The sequence below is a fragment of the Crassostrea angulata genome, chromosome 8, assembly GCF_025612915.1.
Source record: "Crassostrea angulata isolate pt1a10 chromosome 8, ASM2561291v2, whole genome shotgun sequence".
NCBI classification, from domain to species: Eukaryota; Metazoa; Mollusca; class Bivalvia; order Ostreida; family Ostreidae; genus Magallana; species Magallana angulata.
Window position 1 is genome coordinate 22,449,974 of NC_069118.1, and position 26,004 is coordinate 22,475,977.

The following is a 26,004-nucleotide window of genomic DNA, read 5'->3' on the forward strand; positions in this document are numbered from 1 at the left end:
TTCTTCTCATGAACCATAAGACCAGGAAAGCTGAAACTTGTGTGGAAGCATCCTCAGGTAGTGTAAATTCTAATTTGTGAAAATCATGACCCCCTGGGGGTAGGGTGGGGCCACAATGGGGGGTCGAAGTTTAACATAGGAATATATAGAGTAAATCTTTAAAAATCTTCTTCTCAGAAACTAATCAGCAAGGAAAGCTGAAACTTGTGTGAAAGCATCCTCAGGTAGTGTACATACAAAGTTGTGAAAAATCATGACCCCCGGGGGTAGGGTGGGGCCACAATGGGGTGTCGAATTTTAACATAGGAATATATATGGTAAATCTTTTAAAATCTTCCTTTCAGAAACTAATCAGCCAGGAAAGCTGAAACTTGTGTGGAAGCATCCTCAGTTAGTATAAATTCATAGTTGTGAAAATCATGATCCCCAGGGGTAGGATGGGGCCACAATGGGGGGTCAAAGTTTAACAAAGGAATATATATGGTAAATCTTTAAAAATCTTCTTCTCAGAAACTAATCAGCCAGATGATTCTTTATAATTGTTAAGACTTTGGCCCCAGGACAATTCTTTGGCCTCACAAGAAGGTTCAGAGTTTATGTACGTTTATATCCCATATATAAACAATTGTTAAGGATCTTTTTGAGAACTGCAATACTCAACATATGATATGACTATAAAATCGTCCTGTTAGAAAAGGGACTAATGATTATAAACATAAGAATATCCAGGGGAAAATGGATTTTATTTATACAGAATCAACATGTATTATTGTACATTGTCCAGATAGTTTGTATTATGACTCCATTAAGCTGATTTTATCATACCTATTGTTCCTCAGGTGAGCGATGTGGCCCATGGGCCTCTTGTTTAAAAATGGTTCAGTTGTGCATATTCATTAATTGGCAATTTTTATGGCATATCAACTTTCAAAGAAACCTAAAAACATATAAATAAAAGAATCTTATGTTTAAGTTGCTGTCTTATTCTATTCCCAGGCCCCTGATGATTGACCCTCAGGGTCAGGCCAATAAGTGGGTCAAGAACATGGAGAAAGAGTTCAAACTGTCGGTGATCAAGCTGACAGATTCTGACTACATGAGGACCCTGGAGAACTGCATCACCTTTGGGAACCCTCTACTGCTGGAGAACGTGGCAGAGGAGCTGGACCCCTCTCTGGAGCCCCTGCTTCTGAAGCAGACTTACAAACAGGGTAGGTATTTGTTAGAAATGACACCACATAATTATCAGTTGAAGGTTAAAACAAATGTTCATGTATATACTGTATACAGGGAAATATTCGCCCCCGTTTTATGTTTGCCCCTTTTGCCCTCGTTGTCAGAGGGCAAATTTAAGACAGGGCTAATTCTGTATTGCAAATAATATCTTTGTCAGCACAACTGCATCTGGGCGAATTCAAGACGGGGCGAAACCGTTTTTAATTGTAAAAGGGCGAAAATAACCCTGTATACAGTATAAAAATGTGGGTAAATATGACAATCATAAAACAGTCCAATAGTTTATTATATGCTCAATCACTTCTTCCATGTTTACAGCTGGAGTGGACATGATCAAGATTGGTGAGAACGTGATAGAGTATAGCAAGGACTTCCGCTTCTACATCACCACCAAGCTGAGGAACCCCCATTACCTCCCCGAAATTGCTGTCAAGGTCTCCCTTCTCAACTTCATGATCACCCCCGAGGGTCTGGAGGATCAGCTGCTGGGAATAGTGGTGGCCAAAGAAAGGTCAGGGCACTGAGCTAGTCAAAAGAATGTCAGGATCCTAAACTGACAGAAAATAAATCATCATTCGTTAGACTTGGTTGAATAGCAGTGTATTAACTTTTAAAATAAGTGTTTAATCTATGATAACCTTTTTGCCCCGTGCAATAAAAAAGATGAGCTCACTTTTGATTTCAGCTTCATTTCTTCTAAGTATATTGTCTTTGTATTAAGAGAATAAATTCAAAAGGCTGCCCATTTAAGTTTTATGACCCAAGGGCCTTTTTCTATACTGTGGGTTTTTTTTTACATCTATAAGAGACCTCTCAAAATTATCTAAATGTTAATGACTTTGTGATCTCTAATTATTATGTTTGTTCCACATTACAGGCCAGAGCTGGAAGAGGAGAGACAGGCTCTGATCGTGCAGAGTGCTGCCAACAAAAAGGCCCTCAAGGAGATTGAGGACAAGATCCTCCACACTCTCTCTGCCTCTGAGGGCAACATCCTCGAGGATGAGTCAGCCATCAAGGTCCTCGATTCCTCCAAAATCCTCTCTGATGAAATTTCCAAGAAACAAAAGGTAGGGAAAATCAAACAAAGAACCAATTATTTTTAATCTCAAGAATATTGTAAATCAAAATTTGAAAAATTCATTTTCCATGATATTTCATTGAATCATTTTAAAAAAAATTAAAGAATAATTGACTCTAAGATGAAATGAGGTAATTAGAGTTTCCTGAACATTTATAAATTTGGAAATGAATTACAGTTATCACTTTTAATTTATAACACAAAACAGTATTAAAAGCAATGCATGGTAAAACCAATCAGACACCAGAGAATGGTCTCGAAATCTACGACTTCAATATTACTGATTTTGTTTATCCAAAAACTTTGACATTCTTTTTTAAAACCGAATCTTCCTTTCCAAAAGCAAAAGCAATGTTGGTGTAGACAATTTTTTTACTGTACATATGACTAAATCTTTGCTTGCTTCCCACAGATTGCTGAGGAGACCGAGCAGAAGATTGAACAGAGTCGTATGGGCTACCGTCCCATCGCCAAGCACTCCTCCATTCTGTTCTTCTCCATTGCTGACCTCCCCAACATTGACCCCATGTACCAGTACTCCCTGACCTGGTTCGTCAACCTCTACATCATGTCTATTCACGACAGGTAAGTTCCTTAATCTATTTTTACACATGGGGAAACCCCTTTAACAAAATTTAAGGAATATTTGAATATTTTTTTTATTATTATTAGGATTCATGTTTCTAAGATCATTGATGAATATGTTTTGAAGAAAGATAATTTTCTATTGTCAAAGTACCAGATTGTATCTTATAATCGCTCCATTATTGTTGTTGTGTTTGCTAATCCAATTTGTTTTGGCAGCCTAACAAAGACAGATCAACATATTGTTTTGGAGACCTCTCCTAACCAGTTTTTTTTTAATTCAGATATATTAATTAAGGATGTGTGAGAAAATTTTACACTTTTGATGTTAATAATCATACAATTTTCATAATCATTTTAAGCATTGCATCTTCATACTGATTTGCCTTGCTGAGAGAATAAAATTGGAGTTGCTCAGGTTTTTCATGTCAGTATGTAATCAACTGGGAACTGAGAAACAAAAAAATGGCTAAAAAATTCCATGTAAACACACTGAATATTTAGTAAGACTGAAAACAACAAAACCAAATTAAAATTAATCAAACAAAATTGATAAATTAATAATGGGCCACTGATAGTACAAGGGAGGGTGGGGCCAAAAAAGGAGTCTTAAAAAAAAAGATTATGAAATTGATTTTGTACACATTTGTTACAGTAATAAGTCCAAAATTCTGGACCGACGTCTCCGCTACCTCAAGGATCACTTCCAGTATCAGCTGTACGACAATGTGTCGCGCTCGATATTCGCCAAACACCGTGGCGTCTTTACCTTTATTCTGTGTGCAAACTTGCTCCTGTGAGTAACTGTATACAAAAGGCACAGTCACATAGTCTGTACATAGTATATATCTCATTAGGTCTAGCAAAAAATTCCTCTGTGGTAGGAGGGAGACTATATTGCATGCAAAATCTGCTCGTACTCGTACGTCTACTTGTATCTTGTAAACTTGTGCATTTAAACAGAAATAGTGAAGATTTCAAATTCAAGGCAAGGGGGATAACTCTCAATTCTTTTTACAAAACGTTTCATCTCAATTCTCAAATTTTTTTAACTTTAGTGATTGTATGTCGAAATCTTCACTACAGCATGCTTCAATTAAATGCACAAGAAAATTGTCTTTGTAAATTTCACAAATGTAGCATAAATGTAGCTTCTATACTTCTGCCACCTTTATTTCCAGGAAATTGATGTCAAGATCAAAGTCAGAAGATTTGTTAATACAATTATTCCTTTATAAATTTGTTCATTATATTTGTTACTGATGAAGAAAAATAACTGGCCTTGAAAGTGTTTAAGTACAGGTACAAAATCATTAATCTTTTAATCTGACCTTGACATCATTTGTGCATGAACAGGTGTCAAATTAGCAGCACGCAGCAGCAGCAACAACAACAGCAAGCAACCAATGGTTTCAAACCAGCAACACTGCATCGAGAAAGCCAAGTGTTTTTGTTTTCCTCACCACTGTTGGCCTGTGTAATACATCTCTCTGAATGTGTCTCGTTTCAGCAATAAGTCCAAGATCTTGGATCGGCGCTTGAGATACCTGTCAGACCACTTTACCTACAGTCTGTACTGTAATGTCTGTCGGTCCCTCTTTGAGAAAGATAAACTTCTCTTCTCTTTTATTCTCTGTTCCAATATGTTGCTGTAAGTATAAGCTGCTAACCTGAGTGTGGTTTGAAACAAGAATAACAATTTGAAATTTAAAAAAAAAACACACACACAATTATGAGAAAAAAAACACACACACATAGAAATTCTAAGGAAAAAAATGCTGATTTTAGTTTGAAGTTGCTGTTTTAAAAAAACATACATAGAAATTCTAAGGAAAAAATGCTGATTTTAGTTTGAATTTGCTGTTTTAAAATATGTTGTGGTTTTGTATTTGCATTTGTGATTAATCCAAAAGCCCCAAAGTTTAGAGTTTGAATTTCATTTATTTTTACCTGCTTCCCTGTATACCGTTAGTACATGTAACAATCCAAGAATGGTCCTGATTTTTTGTTTGGATATAGTCAATGACAGTATATATTAGTAATGTACATTGTATATAATATACCTGATTTATTTTTTAATCTTAAAGAAATGGGTATGTCGTTTTGAATACCTTTAGATACCTACACAATCTAGTCTATATATAACTGCTATGTACCACAGAGTTGGTTCTCATTAATGTTTGGCTCTACTCTTCATTCAGTTTGTTTGGCTTACCCCATTTCTGCTTATTAATTTTTAATTGATTTAACGACTTTTATTGCAGTGGAAACCCCTATATTTATTTTTATTTGTATCTTCATCCCTTAAAACCCAAATCTTACTCTTGTGCTTATGGGAGTGAGGTTGCCCTCTTAAGATTTTAATATTGTCTTGCAAGCTAACTTGACCGAAGTGTTGCTGTGCATTTCAAGAAATACCAATTTTTCCAGGAATCTATGGAAATCTCGAACTGTCTATCTCTCTAATGGAATGTAACTTCCTAGCACTGATAAACCAGTACACAATATGTAGACATCCTTTTAGCTACAATAGCCATATCACCTAGTTATAGTTAATACTTGCTTGTTTAATGTATAGAATTTTCTTTTCATCCCTGTGTGAATTGTGCTCTTGATGTCTAGCTTTGCTTAATTATATATTTGCATTTTTTTATTTTGAAAATTACTACAAAAGAATTTTATTAAGATTTACAATTTGCAAATGTATACATGTACTTACATTTAAATTAAAAATCAGACAAAATGATGTATATTCAAATGCAAAATGTTTTCTGTATTATACTTTAAATATGAAAATTCAATTTCTATGACATTAATTTATTACGTAACGATGTCTTAAAAGTTTTATTTTGCAAAACTGATGATTTAATGTACATTGTAAAGATTTGATGCTTATAAGCCTTTAGTATCCAGCTAGATGTGGATTTAACCTGACTTTTAACTGTGCCTAATAGATCTAAGAATGAACTGGACAAGGATGAGTTCATGTTCTTCCTGACTGGAGGCGTCGGCTTGGAGAACAAACTGGCTAACCCCGCCCCAACATGGCTGACGGACAAGAGCTGGGATGAACTCTGTCGTTTGTCAGATCTCAAGAAATACAAAAAATTCAGGTGTGTTAATCTAACCAAGTTCAGATATGAAAAATTTCTCAACTATATTAAGGTCAGGTGATTATTATTACAATTTTTAATGTACATACATTTTCTCTCTTCTCTCCCCCTCCCCCTTGCATATACATGTACAATCTGCAGTTGGAAATTTCAAATTTTAACAGGTAATAACCATTATATTTACCTAAAATTGCTATTATAGAGATCACTTTATGAAGAATTTGGACAAGTGGAACAGCTTCTACAACTCGAGGGAGCCTCACAATGAAGAGCTACCGAGCCCTTGGCAGGATGAACTGAACGACTTCCAGAGGATGATCATCCTGAGGGTCATCAGGCCAGACAAGGTCAGTGTCCCAGTATACAAGTGAAAGGAGGGCTTTGTACAATGTTTTAAATCAGAAAAATATGCCTTACTATTAATTGACAATATAAATTGAAAATGAGTTTTTGTTGACTTTAAAGGGGTAAGAAAAGATGTTTCTCTTTGGAAAAGCAGGTCTAAATCTACCAGTGTTGGGAAAAAAACAGAGTTGCAACATTATTTTCAATGGTTTCTCATCTAACCAATATATACAGGTCTGGATAAAATTTCTATACATTCATTTAGAAGATTATACATGCTTCATTTTCCTTTTAGGTGAACCCTGCCATCACCAACTTTGTGAGGGAGAAGCTGGGTAAGAAGTTTGTGGAGCCCCCACCCTTTGACTTGGCCAAGAGCTACCAGGACTCCAACTGCTGTGCCCCCCTCATCTTTATCCTCTCCCCCGGGGCTGATCCCACCATGGCTCTCCTGAAGTTTGCTGAGGACAAGGGATTCTCTGGGAACAAGTTCAACTCCATTTCCTTAGGTCAAGGACAGGTAAGACTTTTCTTCTGACCTTGAAAGCAATTGGTTGATGAATATTAGAGTCTAGAAAATCAAGCTTAAATATAGACACAAAAAAATTTTCAATGAAAATTGTATCTGTATGTATGTATTATTTTTAATTAAAATGCCAGAAGTTAATTGATTTTCATATTTTGTTGTTCAGGGACCAATTGCTTCAAAGATGATTAGTGAGGCGCGACAGGATGGATCGTGGGTCATGCTACAGAACTGTCACTTGGCCGTGTCCTGGATGACCCCCCTGGAGAAGGTGTGTGAGGACTTCACCACCGAGAACACCAACCCAGACTTCAGGCTCTGGCTCACCAGTTATCCATCTGATAAGGTTTGTTGACTTCTTAAAAACTTTTCTCCTATTGTATATTAATTTTCAAATCAAAGTATTTTATCGTAGATGATTTATTTCTTAATTTCATTTTCAAAATTCAACTACCACCTATTCAGTTTTGATAAGGTATCATTTTGGTTGTGGGAAATTATTTTGTTTGGAGAGTTCTGCATATCTTTGTAATGTAGAATTGATAGGGCATCATTTTGTATTTTGAATTATTTTTTCAATGGAGAATTCTGAACTCTTGTTTTAATGAATACTCTTGCTTTAAACAGTTCCCAGTGACTGTGCTTCAGAACGGAGTCAAGATGACCAATGAGCCCCCCACTGGTCTACGTCAGAACCTGCTACAGTCCTATCTCAATGATCCAGTCAGTGACGAGGAGTTCTTCAAGGGATGTCCAGGCAAAGAATTGGTAAGGAGTGCAACAGTACTGCAATTACAATGTCAAAGTCCATACCCATCTATTATGTCTTTAGCATCTGAGACATTTCATTTGTCATTGTAGCCATTTGAGAAGCTGCTCTTTGGCCTGTGCTTCTTCCATGCCTTGGTTCAAGAGAGGAGAAAGTTTGGACCCCTTGGATGGAACATTCCCTATGGATTCAATGAGTCAGATCTCAGGATATCCATCATGCAGTTACAGGTACACTTATTTTAACCATAACATGATGTGCTAGTTAATTGTCTGAATAATATATAGAATATCAGTTGCAGGTAATAAAAGTTTTGTTGTAATAGTTATTTTTCAAATACATATGTACATTGTATAAATTTTAGGTGATAATAATGATTATTTATATTTGAAAAATGGTAAGATTTTTCTAGGCTTTGCTTCAAGTAATTTGATATAGAACTTCTAATGACTACTTTTTCTCACCTTTAGATGTTTATCAATGAGTACGAAGAGGTGCCATTTGACGCCATTAGCTACATGACGGGTGAGTGTAACTATGGCGGTCGCGTCACAGATGACTGGGATCGTCGTCTACTGTTGACCATGCTGGCCGATTTCTACACGCCTAACATCATCAACGAAACCCGCTACAAGTTCTCCCCCAGTGGATTGTACTACTCCCCACCCAAAGGCACTTATGATGATTATGTGGAATTCATCAAGGTAACTGATATACAGTGTTCATGCATATATTTCAATGTAAATTTTGGAAAATTTTAGAGTATAAGTCCTCCATGAGTTGTGCAAATAAAACAGACCTCTTGCACTCTGTTTCACTCTGATTCCCTAATGTAGTAAACACAAAAGCCTGTTTAGACACTGTTTAGAGGGGGCACTTGCAAGGATGTTTGAACATTTGCAGTGAAGGAATATGGAATATTTTTGAGTAGCCACTCTTCTCAACAGGTCTCAGATGTACATGTAGGATTTGGCTATGTCAGGGGTACATGTAGGATTTGGCTATGTCAGGGGTACATGTAGGATTTGGCTATGTCAGGAGTACATGTAGGATTTGGCTATGTCATGTCATTGCTATGAAATGTATGAGGCTCATATGTTGTTCCTTTCTTCCACAGTCCCTTCCTCTGAATCAGGTCCCAGAGGTGTTTGGCATGCATGAGAACGTAGACATCTCCAAGGAACTCCAGGAGACCAAGCTGCTGTTTGACTCAGTGTTGCTGACCAGGGGTGGTTCCGGCGGTGGTGCCGGTGGCTCTTCTGACGACCAGCTCTACACTATTGCTGGAGACATCATCAGCAAGGTCAGTCCTCCGCAACATCTTATTTTCATTTGTTTTTGATTTCTTTACAGTGAAAGGTTCAATTTGTCAATTTACTTATCGGACCCAGGGCTAGCAAAGATAATTTTTATTTCATTTTTTTTTTTCATATCTACGTTAAGTTCATTAAAGGTTATTCCAGATGCATAAGATTGAACTTATGTTGTAATTATACCCCCCGCAAACGAAGTTTGGGGGGGGTATATAGGAATCACCTTGTCCGTCCGTCCGGCTGTCTGTTCAATTCGTGTCCAGTCCATATCTTTCTTATGGAGAAACATTGGAAGTTCTTACTTCATACAGAGATTGGTTATGCCCTAAGGATGTGTCATGACCTTGACCCAAGGTCATTCGGGCAAGGTCAAGATCACTGGCAGAAAAAGTGCAAAATTCGTGTCCAGTCCATATCTTTCTTATGGACAAATATTGGAAGTTCTTAATTCACATCAAGATTGCTTTTAACCTTAGGGTGTGTCATGACATTGACCCATGGTCAATTGAGGAAGTTCAAGGTCATTGTTTAAAAAAAAATTGGGCTCAGTATACCAATAATTCAAAATGTTTATATTAAATGGCTGCTTGACGTGTTTGATTCGAGTCATGTTTGTTAACATAAAGATGCAAATGTTCTCATGCATTAACAGTTAACTTGAACTAAAATGGAATTTAAAGAATAGAAATTGGTTTGTGTACTCATATTAGCATTAACAGTTTTAAAGAATAGAGCAGTTGTTATTTATAGAAAATGGACGGTGAAATGGATTCATCCAATATTTTCTATAATAGAAAAAATACAAGAGTTATGATTTTTTCTTAGCGGGGGGTATCAATTGTGAGCTCACTCACAGTACCTCTAGTTTGGTTTGTTTTTGTTTTTTAGCTTCCAAAGGATTATGATATAGAGGCAGCTGGTAAGAAATATCCAGTGTCTTACAATGAAAGCATGAACACAGTGCTAGTACAGGAAATGGAAAGATTTAACAGGTTAGTTGTTTTGCTCTCTGGGAAAAATTTGGATTTTTAAAATAATTTTGCATTATTAAAGTTTACTTGCTGGTCTAAACGTTCTTTACTTTTCTATCATGATCCTATTTTTGAAATATTGTAATTGATACTTGTCTTATTCTAATGAAATGTATAGATGTATTTAGAATGTGATCAGAATTTCTATTGGTTGATGCAAAGCCCCATTTTGACCCTAGGTTACTCTCCATCATCCGGTCAAGTTTGATCAATCTCCAGAAGGCCATTAAGGGTCTAGTGGTGATGTCTGCCGAGCTTGAGGCTCTGGCCGGTAGTCTGCTAATCGGTAAACTACCGGCAATGTGGGCAAAGAGATCCTACCCCTCCCTCAAACCCCTGGGCAGCTACATCAACGACTTCTTGGAGAGACTCAAGTTCTTACAGGTAAACATTCGGTAGATTCATATTCCAAATTAATTGTTTCCATCTCACTTTAGGGCATACTTTCAGAAAAATTTTTAAACCCCAAAAATTTACCATTATTAGGCTCTTTAATACATATATATGATAAGTACTTATATTGTATTGATTAATCAGTTAATGAAGTACTTATAATCCAATTTAGACATCATTTAGATATTATCTATGTTTACAGGTATTGAGGTTTTTCTTTCAGAAGTAAAATAATTTTCCTTTGCTTTATTTTTTAGAAATGGTACGATGAAGGCAAGCCCCCAACCTTCTGGCTGTCTGGCTTCTTCTTCACCCAGGCCTTCTTGACTGGCGTCATGCAGAACTTTGCCAGAAAGTACACAATCCCCATCGATACTCTGGCCTTTGATTTTGATGTAAGAGTTAAATCATAATATTTTTCACTTTATCAATTTACTAGAGAATAAACTGCAAATTATAAATGCAAAATCTTGACATGTTCTATAGGATTCAGTTAGAATGAAGAAGTCAAGATTGTAACTATTATGATTAAGCATTGTAACAGTTTTAGACGAAAGGATTAAGAGAAGAAAATGCATTGTAAAATAATGTGCATCCACATTAAATCATTCAAGCCTATATTGTGGTGTATTTTTAGGTGCTGAGTATTGACTCCAGCGACACCGCCCCCGAGGATGGTTGTTATGTGTACGGTCTCTTCCTAGATGGTGCCAGATGGAACAAAACTAGGTCAGGATACGTTATCTGCTGAACTTAGAAATAATCTTAAGCTTTGATCATTTACAAACTAATCAAATCAATTGGGACAGCTTTTAAATATCAGTTTAATTAAGAAAGAACTTTTTTTACCTTTATTAAACTATAAATTGAATTCACTGCATGTAATATGAAGGTCAGAAGCTTTAACGAGGAGAGATCTCATTTTAGTTTTATTATTAATTTTTTTTTTGCAAGTACTGGTTGTGACTAATATTAAATAAATTTCTCTCTGTAATGAAGGAGTGCGTTGGAAGAACAGCTTCCCAAGATTCTGAATGAAGCTCTACCCATGATGTGGTTTTTCCCGAAGAAGAAGCTGGAGATTGATGAATCCAACAAGAGATACAAGTGTCCGATCTACAAGACGAGCGAGAGGAAGGGAGTGCTGTCCACAACCGGACATTCCACAAACTTTGTGCTGGCAGTTCTTCTCAACACAGACAACCCAGTCCAGCACTGGATAAAGAGAGGACTGGCACTTCTGTGTCAGCTGGACTCTTAGAAAAGTTAAATCTGTGTCATACAGACACTTGAGTTAATGGTTGTTTTATTTTAAAGTCATGTTAAACTTAACTCACAAAAGAGAGAGACTTCTGTAAGAAGTGATATATTAGATAATGATTATGTGTGTGTATGTCTGTTAAATATTTTTCAAATGTAAAATTTTTACCTTATTCATTGTTTTTGAAATGATATGATTTAACTACTGCGTACTTAAAATGTGATATATGTGATAAACTTAAGATGTATCTAATGAGTGGATTTAAAAAAACATTTTTGCTGTGTTACGTCATATTTGTAAAACTTTAATGGTAAACATTGACAAGTACATTTATTGTTTTAATTGATTTTAATGCATTTATAAGGATAAGATTGTATCTGTACATTGAATAATCAACAATACTACTGTGATTTTATGATTGCAAGAAGTTTGTAAATTATTGATAGCAATGTGCTTTATATGTTTATGAATAACATTGAAACTCTTACTCCGTCCACTTTTATATGCCTTCCCAAGGTAACAGTCTTGTGATTGATGATCATTTCTTTATTTTTGTTGCAGTTTTATAATATATACAATATGTATTATTTATTTTCCGTCCTTGTGCTAACTATGGTGTACCTTGTATTATCACAAGTATTTGTTGAACTTCACACCGTATTATTTCTGCCAATGTCATACACCGACATTGCTGTTATCTGTGATACGTGAATAAAATCATTACACATTTTTTTAATGTCTCGGTTTTTTTTTTGGCTTGCCAAAATCAAAGTCCCATGTGAATCTTTCCACTTCTGTTGATTATTCATGCTTCTGTCAAACAGTGTTATGAGAATATATGGTACAAAGAAATTGATTCATCGCATTTCTTCCTCAGTCTTTGCTGGTTTCTGTGTAGGCTGTACCTTTTTAAGTCCCTATAATAACCCAAGAATGTCTTGACCTGACTTGCCCATTGGTGAGGTCAATTGAACCTTACAGGTACATGTATCCCTATCCATCGCTTCGTTAAACTTGCAACATTAAATTACTGAAGCTATGAAATGACATTTATCTATAGTTTGCTGGAAGGTCAAGGACACAGAGTTTTTCTTTTTGTACACAATTAGTGCTCTGAGGGACACCGTATGATAACATTGATGTCGATAAAAGTACATTATCATCAAAATACTATCACCGTTTTAGAATATTTAAAGTATTTGACCAAGAAAACTTATACGTCACAATATGGAGGTGTCCCATGCTACCTTAATACTCATTCTATGGGAACTGGAAGCTCCTACGTTCTTTAAAAAAAGCCAAAGTCCATGCATTATAAATATATATATATATATATATATATATATATACAAACTATTCTCGTGAAGTTACGCGTATATAATTATATATATGTAACATTAGCTCCATCCGACCTTCCTGTCCTTATTTTATTTCAGTGACCTAATTTGATAACTTTAGCTGAATGCTTTGATGTATAATAAAATGTATATTATATGTCCATGTTAATAGATATTAATTTTATTGGTTATATCATTTATATCTTTGCCTTGGGTAGATAATATATGACCTAGATTTTAATTTGAAAGGATAACTGGATGTTTTCTTGACACTGAACATGCTTTCACATGTACATGTATACATCTTTTTCAAAACTACAGTCATCTCAATCGTCTTTATATTACAGTTTGGCTTTCTTTACTTAGGCGTCGGAACCGGGGGGGGGGGGGGGGGGAGGGCTTAGCCCCCCCCCTCCCCACTTTTTTTGCAAAGTTAGACCTAACCATTAGGCACATAGCATCATAATTCTTCCTAAATATACCTTGAACCCCCCCCCCCCCCCCGGGGATTAGAATTTTCAGGATTTTGGGAGTTAGCTTGTTTTTGCTTGTCAAGATTTCTGAGGATTACTCTAGCCCCCCCCCCCCCTTTTTAATTTGCTTCCAACGCCACTGCTTTATTCCTACCCCCCCCCCCCCCCCCTTTTGGTTAATTTAAAAAAAAATTGCTTGTCTCTCGTGTACAACTACCGTTATTGTGCTTCAGGAAATTGAGAAGGACAGCAACCCTTGGTTCCACATTTCCTTTGACCTTCAAGATGCACTCTAATGAGAAAAACGGCCTTGTTGCACTTATTGTAATTTGTTTGATAGATTTAACGATCGTCTTAGTCGTTTCCTCTATAGATACTAGTATACGCCAATGGCTCTACACGATTACATAAGAAACTTTATGGAACGTATAGGAATTACCAGTGCTTTAAACCAACGATGAAATGATATATCAAAATCATATTCTTCTGCGTCTAAAAACTTCCAGTGTTCTTATTGCAATTTATGGGTCCTGTTTTAAAAAGTAACATTGTTCTTTTTTAAAGTTTTGCATTTAGTGGGGAAACTATTACGCTTTTATATTTACGCATTTATTCTTGTTTTTTATTTCGAAAATGAGTCATTTTGGCTTTCGCATAATAGTTTATTAATAATTAAACTTTTTGAAAAATTGAAGTTTAAGGACACACGAGACGTTCCTCAATTTTATATAATTTTCCTTGATATTTTATTTCTTATTTATTATCATTTAAACCTGTTAATTTCCAAAAAGCCAGGGTACATTACCAGGCTCTTTTGGGAGCTAGAATATTTCGAATTTTCCTTAAAATAGCATGCAAAATGCATTTGAATGCTTATAAATAAAGCCACACTATACATTTTCAATTGAACACGTTATATCCAAATAAAAAAGAATCAAATAACATAAAAATATAATTATAAAATTACTAAGTGGAAATCTTCACATTTTGGAAATAGGAAAAAATGGAAGATAAGTCGCGTCTGACCTTAAACAAAGATTTTTTTTGTCTCCACATATTTATAAACTTGTGTATAATATTAAAAAATAAAATAAAAAGAGAATTTTACAATTATAATGACGTGCATGCAAGTATTTTTCACGTTGTAGAATATTTAATATAGTAGCTGTCATTTGTGGTCCATGCATTCTTGTTCAAATTAAACGGAATTAAGAAACTAAATCTGATAAAATATTTTGTCAGGCAATGATTACTTGAAGAAACGGTAACTGGTTTAAAAATTAACAAGATAAAGGAAAAGAAAGTATTTTTTGTTTATTTTTCGTAAACCAACCCAGCTTTCAGAAAAAATATAGTATTTTCTGCTTCAAATTAATATAAGAAAACTTGGCTTATTCCTGATTTGTGTGTGTGTGTGTGTGTGTGTGTGTGTGTGTGTGCGTGGTGGAAGTGAGTAACCAATAAATATTTATGTTCAGTATAAATGCTTATTTTGCAAAAGATACTTTTTTGGAACAATTAACATGTGTACAGGAATATCTATAATCAAATCATCTTTTTTTGCTCATCCTTGAAACAGGCAGAATCCATAAAATTTGAGGTTGTACAACAAAAGATCGTAAGCAATTGACAGAATAGTTGACTCAGGTGTTTCAAAAGGGAGAAACCACGTACGATCTGCGTTGAATAGCACATGTATACCTGCATGAAACACCAAAGAAAACATATGTACATTTCATTGAACATTGAAATAATAATCCACGGGGGTTACGTGTCAGCTAGGTAAATTAAAATAGATACAAATCAATAGTATTGACGAAAACACTGAAATTGAGAGAAATGAATTGTACTAGTTTTTTGGTCTTCATCAAGAATGGTTTATAAATACATGGTTTTCCAGTCTTATTTATATCCAGTTCGCTTACACATTTTTTCTATAATTATTGCACTAGTTAACTTTGTGTGCTCATGCTTTCGTTAAAACATGATTAATCCCCTATACATAGCGAACGGAACTGTCAATTTGTTCACTAAGAATTATTAATGAACTCTGCATGTCTTTCCGAAGTTTCATTCCAAGGACAGATATCTTTATAAATGCATACTTTTTTATACTAGTAATCAACAATCTACAGTATCAGTTTGAAGCGCCCATTTCATGTGAACCGTTTTTAATGCAGTCTTCATTTGCTTTCTTGTGACCAATATATCTAGTAATTATAATTAAATTCATGAAATCTGGGATATATGAATTCTTTCAATAATTCTACATGACAATACTTTCTTAAATGTAAGCAAGGTGTGTCGGACCTTACACTGTAATTTCAAATGTAAAAAATAAAAAAAAAATATTTTAAACTTTGATAAAATATGAAAAAAAAAACCCAGGTACGAATCTCAGGATTTTCCCACGTGTCTTAAAAATAAAATATGTTCAAAATGCTTACAGCTTCTCAAAATACGATAATTAACAATTTCTTCGGCTACTCTTTAAAGTGATATCAAATTCAACATAGGTATCCCACAGTTTTGTAAATAAATTCAAATGGAAAGTCAAAAACGTGTTTTAGTTCCGTCGTAAAACGGGAAATTCAACTATGACGTCACAATGAATATTGCACAAAAATGACATTCTTTTTGAAGAGTAAGTAGCCTACTATAAGTTGCATGTTGAATTTAATTTAATTGAAGAAAACAAGTGACAAAATAGCTAAAAATAATAAAAGGATTAATATAGAACAGAGTGACATGAAATAGCCCAACACCCACAGACAGTAAAAAAAAAACATCTAATTTAAAATACCCCCCCCCCTCCAAAAAAAAAAAGAATCTAAAAGTAACACATAAATCACGAATAGTTAATAACTCGTATACACATGAAGTGGAAAGGCTCCTTATGGAATTGATTTTTATTATATAATCCTTCCAATTTATTCGGTTAATCAGTTATGCTATATCAATATAATTTATATTTATAAAAAGCATAATTTTAAAATTAATATTCATGTAACGTTACATTGATAAAGTAAATGTAAAAAATTAAAATAAACTTGAGAAAGCTTAAATCGATCTCGTAGTCTTTAAAGAAGTACTACGTAATATTTAAAGTTCGTCTATACATAAGTGATTAAGGGGTTATAATAACTGGTTAATTAAACTCAAAGCCGGTGTCGCAAATTGACTTTTAAAACCTGTTAAAGAAACCTATCTATATAACCTACGTATATGATAGTATAGACCAAGGGCTGCGAAGTTTCCTATGAGATAATATTCCCACTTTCATATGTTTAGCAATCCCTTTAAATTGTTGTATTTTAATTTATCCGTAAAGATATCAATAAGTCATTCTATATTTTAGATAAACAGTTTCCATGGCAGTACCATAAACAGATGCGCGATCGTAGCCTACTTATGCAAATCCACGCCATATTTTGTGACGTCAGGAATGAAGTGAGAAAGTAGAAAACAGTTCATGAGATTGAGAGAAGCAAATGAGTACGTTAATGAATTTTCCGGTGTGATTTAGTTCCCAAGATCGATAAAAATATGCCACTGTTTGGTAAAAAGCATGAAACGGACAAAAAACATTCAACGGATGTTAGAAAGAAATATGATTTTAAGCGCACCCTGGGAACGTAAGTATCATTCCACCATTCCTCTGTCACATTTTATTTCAATTTGATCAATTTCCCTTTCTGTGTATTTATTAGTTTTATGTGAGTAATTTTAAACTACCTTGAAAAGAAATTTATCAACCCCAGTTTTTATCCAAGATGAGAGGAAAACATAGGTTGAAAATAATGTACAAATAATCTTGTGTAGATGTATCTATAGGCTTACGTAAAGGCTTGCATAGCTCACTGAAGATCTCTTTGTTAACTCGGGCATTGCTTGTTTTTTATACAATGTTGACAGCCTAATGACAGGTTGATTTACAACTGCCTTTGTTGAAGATGGGACCTTTAGATTTAAATCTATTAATTACCCCCAATATCTTTACACTATATTTGGGCACACTATTGTTGAATTATTATATGATCTTGACATAACTGGCCTTATGCAAGTTGTATATATTGTGATGGTTAACCCAGGGAATCAAATGGACTGCAACTTAAAAATTTAGGGTGTGATATTTAAGGGGCACAGACCATGAGAGAGAGAGAGAGATTGGGATGAAAAGATTTAGGTAGAGATGAAAAGAATTCTTATTTTGATTATCATAAAGAGAGTTTTGAAGAGAGAGATTGGGTAGAGGGTTAAAAAAAACTCGGGGAGTCCCTGTTTGATTATTATTGGATAAATCTTTCACAGGGTTGAATGACACTCAGGATGTAGGTGTATTGATGTTAAGACAATCTTATCGAGTTCATTGTAACAACTGGATGAGGATTATTGAAAGTTCCTCCTCGATCAAGCATTGATTATCCTACATTACTCTCATTATGCCTCGTGTTGTTGTTACATCAAATTACTACAAAATACCTTTCCCCGTCATTGTATACAAGGTATAGATTTCTTATGGAGAATCACAACTGCTTAGTCCTTATACTCCTACTCAGAAAAGTGTGATGTAAGCATGAACTATTCACTCTGTTCAATACATGACATTATCGTAGACCATAAGCATACACAGGGACTATTAACTCTGTTTAATACATGACATTATCGTAGACCATAAGCATACGAGAGCAGCAAGTACATTAATTATAATACATGTATTAACTCCAAAGGTTATTGGACAGTCTGACAGTTCATGAATTCTAAGATGCTGCAAAAAAAGAGCAATTTAATTAACAAGTGAATTTTCTAGTGGTTGGATAATTTCTAGGGAGGTGTAAGGTAGAATGTTAAAACGATCTAATCGCTTTGACGGACTGATGGGGTGAGGGCTTGTTCAGAGACAGTTTGATTATTCTAATATTAGGATGCTGTAAGAGAGAGAGTTTCACATTTATATGTTTGTTAGTGGTGCAATAATAAGCCATACGAAAGTATAATCTGCCAGCTTTCAGTAGATTCAGTTGAGAGAGATGAGTAATGATTCTCCAAGAATTTAGATTACAGGGCAATCTAAACTCCATTTAATGACATTTTCATTTTTATCCAAAGATCCTTAGATTTACTTCCTGAGGGATCAGATGTTATCGTCATCAGACAAAAAATCTCATTTTCTAATAAGTTTGGTCTTGAACACTGTACAGTTAGTAAGTCAGTAGATTTTTACTTTGCTGGAACACTTTAAGACCTAGACAATGCTATGTCAATCTCACTGGCGGTTAATCTTGGTTCTTACGGTAATTTTGACTTCGATTGGGGAGGGCATTGCAAACAGTATAATAGCCCCTCTATAAGGCATATTTATTATTTCTACAGGTAAACACATATTAAGTAGAAATTTTTCAAGTCCTCTTTATTATAACAATAGGTGTATCGGTAGGTAAAAATTATCAGACTGCAATACATGTATTTATATATTATATTCTAGCTGTTTTATTACTTGAAGTAGTTCTGGCAGACCCAATATTAATCAGTTACCAACAATCTGTTTGGAAATCCATAATTTGTAGTTTTGTACATGTTAACCTGAACTCCACATGAGAACAATTTTCACAGAACAATTGATTGAAACAATAATTTATTCATGATTGAAATCGTGAAAGGGATAAAGCAGCGAGCTAAAGTCTAGTTGAATTTAACACTAACCTACCAAGGCAACTGTATATAATTATGTGCCTGAAGGGTTGGTTAATAATACATTACTGTAACAGTTGGGCACTAAATCATTTACCAATTGTGTACATACTGAATTTTCTTTATTGGTGATCTAATATTGTTTTTCTAATAAATAAAGATGGTATTATCTTAAAAGGAATAGACTTTATCGAAGAAGACAACTAAAAATGCCAGAGAGATTTGTCGGAGATCTATACAGACACTAATTAGCACCAAATAAACTATCCATTTATTACTAGGGATGATTGAGGTAGTGTAAGTTCATTACATGACAATACATGGAGTCACTTTCTCACTCACAGTTCAATGAACTTACTAACAGAACAGAAAATTTCCTTTCTTCCCTTTAATAAATTATGTTCTACATAAACGCATGTACATCTAATCCAAAGGGTAAGGAAAATTGTTGTGTGAAACATTTATTTTCAGAGAACTCCAGCATTCATGTAAAAATCTGATTCTTTGAAATCATTTGTCTCTCAGCGTGTTGATATCACACATTTGAATTCCATGGAATTGATCTCCCCTTTCTGTTTTGCATGACACAGGTACAAATGAAAGCAGTTGCTAAAAGTGACTATGGAATCAATTATTCATTTGTTTTAATCCCAAATCAATGGCCGTGTTACCAGATCTCTACATCGGTCCAGTGTATAATGTTACACCAGTCCACAGGGGCTCGTCACGAAGTTTTTTCAACCTTTTATATATACCACCTCTATACTATAAAATACACAAGTGTATTTTATAGTATAGAGGTGGTATATATAAAAGGTTGAAAAAACTTCGTGACGAGCCCCTGTGACCAGTCCTCAATAAACAGCCTTGTCATGGAGGATCAGACTGAGTAATGGATTCCTGATCAAACGGCTCTCTTTCTGAAGGTCAGGGATTTTGAATTAACTGGTTGGAGACCCTGTTGTCCCAAATTTTAGCCAATATGTGCTGTCCTCTCCCATCTGGAGAGAGCTATATTGCAGACTCTGGATCATGGCTTGAAACAATGGTTCTAGGAAAGAGCTGTTCTGATTCCAGTTCAGGGCTTGAGATGATGGTTCTAGGAGAGAGCTATGCTGACTCCGGTTCAGCTCTTGAGATGATGGTTCTAGGAGAGAGCTATGCTGACTCGGAGTGACTCCAGATCATAGATTGAGATGAGGGTTCTAGGAGAGAGCTATGTTGATTCGGAGTGACTCCAGATTGTGGCTTGAGATGAAGGTTCTAGAAGAAAGCTATGCTGACTCGGAGTGACTCCAGATTGTGGCTTGAGATAATGGTTCTAGGATAGAGCTATGCAGACTCCAGACCATGGCTAAAATTGAGTCTGTAAATCCTTGATGACTCTGTATTTTCTGAGACCATGTAAACCCTTGATGACTGTTTTTTCTTAGGACTCAAACCACACACCATTCTATGTCTGTTGTAATTTCCTTATTCATATACAGAGCAACAAGTAGACTACTACTTGACAAGTTTTTAATGCAAATAGAGCAGTGTATCGATAGGCAATGTGATGATGTCCAATGTGTTGCATCATTTTCAAGCATAATGTGTGTGTCAGACTATGAAGTTATTGGCACTGGTTTTCTAATCCTGAGTTCAATGAACTAGTTCACACCATACCTGATGATTTCTAATCTATCAGAATTGTTCATTTGCCTCAAGTTACTGGTTTAAACCTACCAGAAAATCATGAAGAAATTTATGCACATGATTTGTAGTACATGTGTATCTACAATAATAGTACTTTGTAGTATCTGTAATACATTAATTTTTATTCTCGTTTAACTCCTGCTTGACATTAGGGGAAAGGGGGTCATGGCGGTGGTGATCGAAACAGGATGTAGCTTCTTGAGCCTGACTTATTCAATGTACTATAATACAATGAAAATCAAGTTTCATTATGATGATACGAAACATACTATGGTAGTTAAATTTATGTTAAAATTGTTTTTGTTTTGTTTATTGTGCAGGACATGTATATCTATATCATAAAAATTTTTCGGTACATTTTGGATAAGGGTGAAGAAGGGAATTGTGACATTGAACCAATATGGCTAGCACTTGAAGGCTGCATGTGTTTTATAAATTTTATACATAAAATCATTCAGTTTCATCATGTTGTACTGAGTGTGTGACTACCAGGAGAGAGAGAGAGAGAGAGAGAGAGAGAGAGAGAGAGAGAGAGAGAGTTGTATAACAACACATTGACATCCAGACTAAATAAATAGTTTATTTTGATTGCTGTTAACGTCAATGTAACCTTAGTAAAAAAAAAAAATATCTAGAGCTTGTTACATTTATAAGCAGAAACGTGTGCTTGCAAAGATGTATATTGTATCAATAAAAGTTTGAATAGATAAAAGAAACCTTCTAGGTTATGTCAATAAAGAGGTTATCAATATTAACACAGATTATTCTTTGCTTAATATATATCAGTTAAGTTTCTGCTCTAAAATTCCGAGGTTTCTCTGTTATGCCAAGCAATGTATCGATTGACTTTAAACCACTTGATTGTGTGTATAAGCTTGGACTTTAAATAATGAATTTATATGAAAGTCTTTCTCCTTAAATAGGATTAAATTTTAAAAGTTGGGTTTTTTTTAATCATAAACTGTGAAATATTTTTCAAGTTCCTTCAAAATTGATTTATTTTTTTTTTGTTGGCATACAATGGAGGAAGTGCTGCTGATAGTAAGAAAACAGTTTCCAACCTGAAACTTTGTACAGTGCACTTAGTGGAAAGTATAACTGTGTAGGATTTTGCTATATACAGGCTTCATCAGATTACTTCTCTATTATCTTAACAGGAAAAACATACTTAAACATTGATAATTTATACTGCATACTTATAATTTCTGATGTAAAGATCAGAATTTATTGATAGAATATTTCACATATTTGAAAAGAGCTCTTGGTAAAGATTGTGACTCTCTTTTAATACCCCTGCATGAAAATTCACCAGGAAGGGACTATGTAAATATGGATTCTTGTTTTCATTCAATATAGATTATATACCAAACTTTATAGTCATATAATTGGCATTAAAGGCCTAGCAGATATTCATCCATGTCTTTGTTAATGGATTTTGAAATTTACATTTAAATCATGTTAAGTTGAACAATGATTCAATTATAAATTTCACTGTAAGAATGTTCCACTTAGTGCATGGCATGGCCGCATGAGAGACTTGGGAAAATTTTACACAGAGCTTTTTTTACTTACCAGTAATTACATTTTAATATGAAAACTTCAATGAGAAAATCAAGGTAACAAGTACCACAATCGGTGAATATATGCACAAAGCCAGACATGGCTGTATGCAGTTTCTGATGTTATCATAATTTCCAATCAAAATAAAAAAAATGTTTGTGTGTTCATGGAGCAAGTGCACGCAGTTTGTATTCGGTATTTTTGTATCAAAATGATTTTTTATTATTTGCATACTCTATGCTTGATGTGGTCCATTAATACTTTGACATTTCATGACAACGCTATCTTAACTCTTGGATTAAGAACCACCCACAAGATTCCCTCAGATCTGCCACAGAACTTTAAAACAATTCACTACACAAACAGCGTGAATATTGGTTCAATATACCATAACAATTTGCTATAAACGGACAAATAAGGCTTAATTTAGGATGGAAACATGGTATTATTTGGATGACAAATTACCATATTGCATGACCACTCCATGCAAACTGTACAGTGTTTGTGGTGGATAGGCTCCATATGGAGACAGTGTTATCTCCAATAGCAAAACGGAGACAGAGGGAGGTACTGTTAGACGACTCTCGAGGTTGTTTAAGTGGGTGTGTGGGTAGGAGGGTGGGTGGGGACCTTTATAACTTTGTAAGAGACCTTTGTAACTTTTTAAAGCTTGCATTATTTTATTTTATTAAGTTAGATGCTTTGGTGTCAGATGTTGAGGGACTGTGCATTGTTCTGTATTTAAAAGATATCAAGTTTATATTACGGAAAAGCATCCACCTGTTTGTAGTATGAAGTAAATGTATCATGTTTTTGCAATGACTAGAGATATGCTGTCTGACGTGACTTAACTCTTTTGCCTAACCTTACTATGCTTCGAATTATACGCATCACTGAATAAAAAACATTCACTACGCAAGAATATTCCAAGAAACTCTGTCAACTGTATTTATTGAATGGATACTTTTATTTTCTTTCCTTCCTTTTTTTTCCAATGAATGATCATTTCTGTCGACTGCCATTTTTTTGCAAGCTCAAAACTGCCTTATACCATTACAGAGGTTAACAAGGAGTGTCTTGCAATGGGATTGACAAAAGTGTTGATATGTGTATACTGGGTGTATGATAATATAGACATGTGTGCCTCAGGGTTTGATCAAGGTCTTCATGCAGTTACAAATGTCGGTATTTTCTTCTTGTAAATTTTTGCTATCTATTTTGTGGTATCTTGTATTATATATACATAAATGTGAATGTTTTTTGTAAAAGAACATTTTGAATGACATATACTATTATCTTACAACAGTTTATCAATGAAGCAAGACTCTACAACTATTGTAACAAAAAATTGATGCCATTGTGACTGTGTAACAAGGTCTGGCCATCTATAACATTAAACAAAGCCATCTTACATGAGATCTTAGACACCTCATTAAATTCATTTAGATTTATGCTATACATTGGTGTTTAAGAATGGATATGTATTCACAAAAACTGTTGCCATGATGAATCGAATGACCTGAGGGAGGATAAGTTGATTTGTCTCCTCACTGAAATTGAATTTCACACTTTTTAGGACCACCCTGTGTTAAATTACCATACTTGTGCCATGGTAATGGGTCCCCTACATACACAAGGGCTTGATTTCATTGGCACTTTGCATCTTGTTAATGGGCGACTTTTATTGTTTTTGTGCTAAAGATAAAAAGGTCTTGATAGGTGATTATTGTTCTTCTAGGACCTATTGCAGGTGCGAAGATATTGGAAATGGTTTTGTACCTTGTCCAGTGCTTGAAATTAATGTTCTTATTTTTACTGAAGGACAGCTTATAAGGTCTGAGTTGTGTTCAGTTTTAATTATTGTTAATGGTAATGACTGCAATATCTTGTAGAACCCATAAACTATTTTTTTCCTATTTGGATTGAATATTAGGTGTAAAAGTAGGGTTTGAATTGATTAGATGTGACCTGATTGCCTTCAAAGGCAACCTAATACAAAAATATTGATATTATGTACAGTAAGAAATAATGAAAGCTGGAAAGCCAAGAAAAAATCCCATGTCAGTGTGCTCTTGTGTCTTGTGACTCGTGCTTAATTTTTTTGAGACAATATTTGAATAATATTTTTAATTTCATTGAGATGTCCAATGTTTCCAATCATAGTTAATGGAGAAATGAAAGAAAAAGGTGTTGGAACTTTCATTTGAAGAATCGTTTCATAAACTACTGGCGGTCATAAAACAAACTTGTGATTTGCTCAATGGACTGATGCAATTGCCATATTCATGCTGGTTAAATATTTGATACAAGGTCATGCTATAGAAGCAGTGACCAAATTGCTGAAATGTCTATTGCTATCCAAGTACCTGGCCACCAGGCATATTACTAAAAGCAAGCTATCTCAAGAGCCCCCAAAGCTTTAAGAATTCATTAATTGTAGTTTGTGAAAGAAAGAAAGTGGCTTTTATTGTGTTCAACTGGCTGCAAGACAAATTCACACTAAAAACTACCTTATTGTTTAGTTAAGTGCAAAGGAGAAGGCAATATGGCATTCATTGAATGAACTAGCTGAAAGGCAATATTCACACCATCCAAAATTGACTTTTGGTTAAGTACAAAATATTCTCCTTAGAGAAGTGCCAACAGGCATAGCTTAAAAGAGGGTATGCCAGTTCTGTATTCCTAAAGAAACTGCAAAAGAGAAGCAATATGGCATATTCCTCGCAAACAGCTTTTAGGGATTTTCACACTGTCCAAAATTTATTTCTAAATCGAGCTTGGTTTTCATAAACAAGATTTGTCACAGTGCAGGTGTATGCTTCCAAACGATTGGCTTAAATACTAGTGAAAGTGCAACAGAGAAGCAGTATGGCATATTCCTTGAAAACAGCTGCAATGGAATTTCCCCACTGTCCAAAATATACTTACTGTTCAACGTTTTGTGCAACAGAGAGCTAGGCTTTGAAATATTTGCTTAATTTGGACAGTAGAAACTGAACATGTGTGGCGTAAAGTCTGGTGATAATATTGTTTTCACAGTATAAACAAGAAATCAATGAAATATTTGTTAATTATCTTGAGGTGTTATCACAGTGTAGTCATTTGGTCTGCTCCAGCAATCATTGATTTTCTCTCTACCAAAGGGGTATGGTTACAAAAGGGCACTGATAAAAACACAAATACATGTCTATACCCACACAAACACACACACACTCATCTATTGATAAAATCTGCTGAAATGTGATTTAACTATTGCTTGTTGGGGGAAATGGAAACACCAGATTCTCCCAAAGGTAGACTGGTTTACAGCTCAAAATGGGATTGGACAAGATGAGATGCCGAATAACACATTTCTACTTGTAGGATTTCTGTGAAATTAAGTTAATGATCATCGTTCACTTGCACCATGATGAAATTAGGGTCATCAAATAACAATATTCATACTTAGTTTGTTGATGTTTTTGCTTAATGTAATTAGAACCATTTTAACAAGACCTTGGACTTACGGTTGGACGAAGCCTTCTATTTCTTGTGTCAAAACAAGTTATTAACGATGCGGTTTCAAGTGAAATATGCACCGATTGCATAGTCTTAG

At 34.7% G+C, this 26,004-nt stretch overlaps 2 protein-coding genes across 3 annotated transcripts in view; both read left to right on the plus strand.

Annotated features, from left to right (window-relative positions):
* LOC128159976 (dynein axonemal heavy chain 12-like) overlaps nt 1-12,384 on the plus strand; it is a 38,165-nt gene extending 25,781 nt beyond the window's left edge. Inside the window, exons 44-61 of one of the 2 annotated variants that reach the window (XM_052823212.1) lie at nt 997-1,211; nt 1,555-1,747; nt 2,114-2,306; nt 2,730-2,902; nt 3,558-3,698; nt 5,857-6,015; nt 6,218-6,362; nt 6,656-6,880; nt 7,053-7,232; nt 7,514-7,654; nt 7,748-7,885; nt 8,126-8,359; nt 8,773-8,958; nt 9,857-9,960; nt 10,179-10,383; nt 10,650-10,787; nt 11,030-11,121; nt 11,392-12,384. In XM_052823212.1, coding sequence (XP_052679172.1) covers nt 997-1,211; nt 1,555-1,747; nt 2,114-2,306; nt 2,730-2,902; nt 3,558-3,698; nt 5,857-6,015; nt 6,218-6,362; nt 6,656-6,880; nt 7,053-7,232; nt 7,514-7,654; nt 7,748-7,885; nt 8,126-8,359; nt 8,773-8,958; nt 9,857-9,960; nt 10,179-10,383; nt 10,650-10,787; nt 11,030-11,121; nt 11,392-11,653 — 3,124 coding nt within the window. In that variant the 3' untranslated portion in view covers nt 11,654-12,384. Of the gene's footprint in view, nt 1-996; nt 1,212-1,554; nt 1,748-2,113; nt 2,307-2,729; nt 2,903-3,557; nt 3,699-4,412; nt 4,554-5,856; nt 6,016-6,217; nt 6,363-6,655; nt 6,881-7,052; nt 7,233-7,513; nt 7,655-7,747; nt 7,886-8,125; nt 8,360-8,772; nt 8,959-9,856; nt 9,961-10,178; nt 10,384-10,649; nt 10,788-11,029; nt 11,122-11,391 lie in introns of both variants that reach the window. The other variant, XM_052823213.1, reaches the window with a different exon arrangement.
* Nucleotides 12,385-16,878: 4,494 nt separating this feature from the next.
* The window catches only part of LOC128158667 (calcium/calmodulin-dependent protein kinase type 1-like), a 34,231-nt gene continuing 25,105 nt past the window's right edge, over nt 16,879-26,004 (plus strand). The window contains exon 1 of the mRNA XM_052821610.1: nt 16,879-17,098. Coding sequence (XP_052677570.1) covers nt 17,010-17,098 — 89 coding nt within the window. The 5' untranslated portion in view covers nt 16,879-17,009. The remainder of the gene's footprint in view (nt 17,099-26,004) is intronic.